This window comes from Benincasa hispida, chromosome 10 (genome assembly GCF_027475165.1).
Source record: "Benincasa hispida cultivar pf3 chromosome 10, pf3_genome.v1.1, whole genome shotgun sequence".
In the NCBI taxonomy this organism is placed as follows: Eukaryota; Viridiplantae; Streptophyta; class Magnoliopsida; order Cucurbitales; family Cucurbitaceae; genus Benincasa; species Benincasa hispida.
This window is the reverse complement of record NC_143487.1, coordinates 16,838,374-16,844,952: the sequence shown is the minus strand read 5'-3', so window position 1 is coordinate 16,844,952 and position 6,579 is coordinate 16,838,374. Positions and strand designations below refer to the sequence as shown.

The 6,579-nt window shown below is 33.5% G+C and overlaps 1 protein-coding gene across 2 annotated transcripts; it reads left to right on the top strand.

Annotated features, from left to right (window-relative positions):
* The first annotated feature begins 2,008 nt into the window (after positions 1 to 2,008).
* On the top strand, positions 2,009 to 6,372 carry WNK4 (WNK family serine/threonine-protein kinase 4). 2 transcript variants are annotated; one of them, XM_039045502.2, is made up of 7 exons: positions 2,009 to 2,857; positions 3,755 to 4,020; positions 4,099 to 4,322; positions 4,422 to 4,579; positions 4,670 to 4,979; positions 5,068 to 5,400; positions 5,555 to 6,372. In XM_039045502.2, exons 1-7 carry the CDS (start codon positions 2,756 to 2,758, stop codon positions 6,097 to 6,099), a joined length of 1,938 nt encoding a protein of 645 aa, XP_038901430.1. In that variant the 5' UTR covers positions 2,009 to 2,755; the 3' UTR covers positions 6,100 to 6,372. The 2 variants fall into 2 exon arrangements, with proteins under 2 accessions (XP_038901430.1, XP_090162069.1); XM_090305943.1 differs by having other exon boundaries at positions 2,163 to 2,857; positions 3,742 to 4,020.
* The last annotated feature ends 207 nt before the right edge of the window (positions 6,373 to 6,579 follow it).

The window sequence follows — 6,579 nt, the reverse complement described above, 5'->3', positions numbered from 1 at the left end:
AGTATGTAGCTAGTATATAGCATAGATCACATCACATAAAGCATAGAGCGTAGAGTATCAAGTATTGAGAAAAAAAAAAAGAGCCATCCGTACAAAAAAACCAGTCATATAAACTGTACGGATATTTTTAGAGCTCATTCCACATATAAATTAAAGGGTTTTTTTTTTCAAAAAAAAAAAGAATAAATGAAAAGATGAATTTGCCATGTGATAGAAATTGGATGGACTGCATCTAATATTTTTTTAAAGGAAAATATCTACATGGTCCCTAGCTTACACTTTAAGTCATGTGATAGAGAATTGAATGTGTTGCTTCTAATTTATTATTATTATTATTATTTGGAGAAGGAATATCTATTTAGTCCTAATGTTTTTTTATAGCTTTTATTTGGACCATAAATTTCAAAATGTTACATTTCAGTCATTCATTAAAGAAGCATTTTTTTTTTTTAATAAAATACCTATTTGATCCCTATGTTTTAGATATAGTTTCTATTTGGTCTATAAATTTTAAAATATTACATTTTTAGCCTTTGATTTTTTTAGTTTAATTTCAATTTAGACCACATATTTCAGAATGCTCTTGAGATTGAGGTTTGTTTTAATTTAGTTCTCAGATTTTAAAATTTACAATTTTAACATTGATTTTTTTTTTTACTAAATACTCCAATTTTATCTTGAGTGGCAATGTCTATGGATTAATTTAAAAGAAATTATAAATAATTCAGTTCCACTATCTTTCATCATTATTAAAATTAAATTAAAAATTCTACTTTATAATTATTTTCAGCTAATTAATAAATATTGATACTAATGATGAAATTGAGTAATTAATGAAAATAGAGACTAAAAATATAAATGCTGAAATTTAGGGTGAAATTCAAATAAAACTCACGTCTCAAAATTAAAATTCTAATATTTTAGAATTTAGTGGCTAATGAAATCAAATTTGGATATAAGGGGTTGTTTGGTTTAGGTTTTATAGACATTTGAGAATAATATTTGGTTGTGCATGAGAATACTATCAAAATTTTATGAACAAAAATTGTGTTTGGGTTTAATTAGGTAATTAAACATGAAAATCTTAATATAATTATAATAGATTAATAATTTAAAGAATAAACGATATTAAATATATCAATTAAAAGTTAATTACAAATCCATAATAATTTTAATTATAAATATTTGAAGATTGAGTAATTTATAATTAAAATTAACCGATTAATGTATTTAATGAACGACATACTAATTATAATCTAATATTTAATCATTTTATTGTTAATTAAGTTCAATATTAGTAATTTTAATTTCAATTAAATAATATAAGAAAATATATTTATGGACAATATATTATATAAAAAGGGAAGAAAACGAGATAAAAATATGATATAGTAATAAAGAATACTAAAAAGTATTTTGTAAATATGATATGTTAATAATGAAGGGAGTAATAAAAATTAATTACAATAAATAATTAAATTTTTATAAATAGTTAGCGATGATTATATGTTCATAATGAATAATTAAATTAGAATTAATTTTAATAAATAATTACTTGATTATTAAAAAATGAAATAGTAAATTATTATTATTGAAAAATGAAGTTTAATACTAACTAATTTGAACTAATCTTAATTTATTAATTAAATATATTTAAGATAGTGTTGGCTAATAAATTAATAGTTTACCTAAAAAACAATTACATTCGGTTAATAATTTTTTTGTTGAAATTAAACATTATTAATTTATTAAAAGAAATAGTTATATTATTTCTCTTAAAATAATATTAATTAATTAATTAATTAACTATATTCTAAAGAAAATTATATATAAAATGAAAAATAGATGTGTGTCGTTTTGAGAGGGAATATAGAACCCTTATAGATGGAAATGAGATGATGTGAAAATAGCTTATGAAATGAGGATGTCAATTTTCATGTAGAACCTCCAACCAAACGATGTTAGGAGTGTTATTGAAATATTTTGGTGGGTCCCACACTTGCGTCTTGTTCACTAGCGGTGTCAGTTCCGTTCCGTTTCATCTCCGTCTTCATCTAATATCTCTGTCTCTATTTTCTGATGACTCTAAGAAAAAAGAATAAAACTCCGCATTTTGAATAATTCCCATAAAACCATTTTTTAATATAATTTCTTTTTTTCCCATTTCCGTTTCAAAATTCTCCATCTCTGTTTTTTCGTCTGCTCTGCTTCTTCTTCTTCTTCTTCTTCTTCTGCTTCTCGTTTCTCAACCGCAGATGCTTCCAAACAAACATGGCCACAGAATTCTCCAAGTTCCGTAGTGCTTTTCCCCAAATACAGAAACACCCAACAAGCAATTCCCAATTCACTCTTCTGGGTTCTCTTTAATTTCCCATTTTGACCTTCCTTTTCCCCCTTAATTTCATTTTCCCCACTTGCCAAACACAAAATCTGTTCCTGGGTTTTATACATAATTACAGAACTGGAATCTTTCCAGCTAAATGGTTTTGAACATCGGAAACTTCGAACGGTCCAGCACGGCGGTGGGGATGGGATGTATTATGCTTAGAATTGACTATTCAAGGCTTTTTTGGGTTTTATTCCGCCACTTTTCTTACGAGAATCACGACGGAAAGCCGGGCATTTAGTTCCTCCTTCCGCCGCCACCGCCGCCGTCGATTTGATACTTTATATTATATCGTTTCCCCCTTTTTACTTTTCTCGTTTTTCCCCTGTTTTTACTCTCTCTGTTAAACCCTTGATTTGTTCATCGATCATGTTCAAGAATACTCGAGCTGGGAATCCCAGCAGCAACCTCCGTGATTGCAACTCGGAATTTGGGTACGTTGAGACCGATCCGACATGTCGTTACGGCCGTGTAAGTACTTTAATCCATCTTTTTCTCTACCCCATTCCCTCTGATTAACTTGTTTTTAATTAATACTTTGTATTACGTAGTAGTTGTTGTTAGTTTATTTGTTTAATCGTGGTTTTGATTGAATGAGAAAAGTCTCTGTGAGAATCTGAATATCTAATTCATATGGGGTTGTTTATTATATGTGCAACTTGCTTGTACTGGCTTTTTTGGTTTTCTTTTCTGCATGGAACTTGGATTGTGGTTTGTAAAGTAATTGGGTTTGTTTAATCCTTTTTTGATGATTAGTTTATAGTTTCTGTGTTGGGAATATTTTAAGGCCTTTGATGATTGATTAAGCTCTTTTGAATCTAAGTGCTTTCTTTTTATGTAATTTTTTAAATTGTTACAGAAAGCTTTAGTGGTTCTGCTTTAAGTAAGAACAACTTCTGGCTTTTTATTGAAAGTGATGACACAAGAACTTCAAAAATGACCCCTCCCCTGTTCTGGTTTTGTAAGGAAAAAATATCAGTGATGGGGTTTGGCCCGTTTGATAACCATTTGGTTTTCGAAAAGTGTATTTGTTTCCTAAAGAAAGTTGAATTCCTAGCCAAATTCCAAATTTCAAATACATGTTTTTAGAAAACTATTTTTTTAGTTGATTTTGGAAACATCCCTAAAAGGTAGATAAGAAAACAAAGGAACCTACTAGAAGTAGTGTTTATAAGCTTTTAACTTTCAAAATTCAGATAGTTTATAAATGGGCCCTTGATTTTTCTAATTATATCTGAAGGGAATTAATCTTGATGTACCAAACATGATCTAAATAAGATGTAACAAGTTGAATGAACTTTTGGAGCAAGAATGGCACAACTGTTGGTTTAGCTTTCTTGCTAATATTTGCATAGACATGTATTATAGTTTGAAGAAGTTTTGGGAAAAGGGGCCATGAAGACAGTGTACAAAGCCATTGATGAGTTTCTTGGAATAGAGGTGGCGTGGAGTCAGGTGAAACTCAATGAGGTTCTCCGATCGCCTGAGGATTTGCAGCGGCTGTATTCGGAGGTTCATCTACTTAGCACACTTAAGCATGAATCGATCATGAGATTCTACACCTCTTGGATCGACGTTGATCGCAAAACCTTCAACTTCATTACTGAACTGTTTACTTCTGGAACGCTCAGAGAGTATGTTTTGATCCACATCCTTTACAATGGAAGTTTTGTTTAATCTGATGGTCAAGAACAACCTTCTTTCTTCTGCAGATATGGAAAGAAATACAGACGAATTGATATCAGAGCCATTAAGAACTGGGCACGCCAGATACTACAGGGACTCGTTTACTTGCACGAACACGACCCTCCGATAATACACAGAGATTTGAAGTGCGATAATATCTTTGTGAATGGCCATCTTGGGCAAGTCAAGATTGGTGACTTGGGGCTTGCAGCTATACTTCATGGTTCCAGATCTGCTCATAGTGTTATAGGTTTGGCTCCATCATTATTCCATTACCAAAGTCTGATGAATTCAAATATTTCTGATTGAAATTAATCTAGAGCTTTTGTGTTCTTTTGGTTTTTTCCAGGCACACCGGAGTTTATGGCGCCGGAATTATACGAGGAGAATTACAATGAGCTAGTTGATGTCTACTCGTTTGGCATGTGTGTCCTAGAGATGCTTACTTCTGAGTACCCATATAGCGAGTGTTCTAATCCTGCACAGATTTACAAGAAAGTCACGTCGGTAAGGGAACATGGGTTGATAGTCAGAAGTCAATATAGGTTTTGTAAGGGATCAAGTATCTAATACCTACACTACACTTTCTTTGTGCAGGGGAAGCTGCCAGCAGCATTGTACAAGATTCAAGATGTGGATGCGCAGAGATTTGTTAAGAAATGCTTGGTACCGGTTTCAATGAGGGCATCTGCAAAGGAACTCTTGGCTGATCCTTTTCTTAAAATTGATGGAGATAGATCTTCGTCAAAGGAGAGGACTCAAAGCCAGAAGCCATTTCTAAATACCAAAGAAATGGAGAAATTGCACTTGGGTGAAGGTTTAAGTAGGACCAACATGACGATCACGGGGAAGCTGAACCCCGAAGACAATACCCTCTTTCTCAGAGTTCAGATTGCTGATAAAGATGGTAACTTCTCGCATTTTTCCTGCTCGTGTGTACTGACGTTTTACAGTCAAAACCTGATGCATCTGCTTCATAACTGACCTGTCTGCAGGCTCTCTTAGGAACATATACTTTCCTTTCGACATAGTTAATGACACAGCATTAGATGTGGCAATGGAGATGGTGAAAGAGTTGGAGATCTCTGATTGGGAACCATTCGAAATAGCGGACATGATTGAAGGAGAGATATCGGCTCTGGTTCCGAACTGGAATAGAAGTGAGTTATCCAACCATAGCCTCAACTTCAGCTATGCAGAAGAAGATGATAATGCATCTCATCATACTTTCCGCTCGGTCTCCTCGTCGTCCCAAGCAACAACATTGGGTCTCATCACCTCCCCTAGAACAAACCAAAACATATCAAATGGTTTTAGTTGGTTCCCAGGTACGGCCTGAGTTTCCATTTTACTCGTTCTGATGCCATGAAAACTGAATATCTATCTTTTATATTACGAACAATTTATGAACAATTCGCTCAGCATCAAACTCGTAAAGTTTGCTTCACTTGATTGACATGATGCCACAACCACTATTTGCAGATGATGCGCTTGATGATAGCAGTTCACAGTGCTCATCGGCATCGGGAAAATACTCCAACTTGAATTACATCAGCAGCGATGAGTACGAGACCAGTATGAGTTCGGTCCAGATAGATCAACATAACAACATCAATAAGATTCACAATTCATCAAGATTTTGCCCTGTTGAGAACCGCAAAAACAAGGATTTCTTGGCTGGACTTCTATACAAGCAGAGCCAATGTGCGATAGCAGGGTCGTTTCAAGGAGTTGCCTCTTGTCGCAAAGACAAGAGGGGAACGGATGGTCATAAATTAACAAGGAACAGATCACTAGTAGATGTACATAGCCAATTGCTGCATCGTTCGTTGGTCGAGGAAGTGAATAGAAGACGGTTATTCAAGACAGTTGGAGCGGTCGAAAGCATCGGGTTTCAAGCACCTTGCGAGGTTTCTTCCAGCAAAAGGGTCTCGAGTAGGCAACCAATCGGGAACCGAAGTAGCGACGTAGCGAGAACGAGAAGAAACGACGATATTAGGTGGCAAGATGTTGGAAGGAGAACATGAAATGTTCTCCTTCAAGGTGGACTGTAGAAATGTGGGAGCTAAAGAGCTGATTGTAAATAGTTGAAGCTTTGTGGTCAGAATTTTACACAGGAGGATGAAGTTATAAAGATGGCTGAGTTATCTGGGTGAAAATGAGATGAAAAATGATATTGTTTTGTATGTGTAGTGTGTGCTTGTTTTTTCAAAATGAAAGTGCCTCTCTCCTTTCAGAAACAATCTTACATTTGTTTGCAATAGAGAATTTTCCATAAAGTTTTAGGCTTTTTGGTATAATTATCTCTTCATTTAAACGTAAGGGTTTGAATCTTCATCCTACGTGTTATTCCTATACGTTGAACTTAATGTTTAACAAGTAAATGCATCTACTTAAGTTAAATTATGAGTATAAATTAAACCATCAACCAATGAAATGGTAATAAATATTTTATTTATTGAATTATGTTCAAATTCAAACAATAGATATGTTTGTGGTTTTGCCCT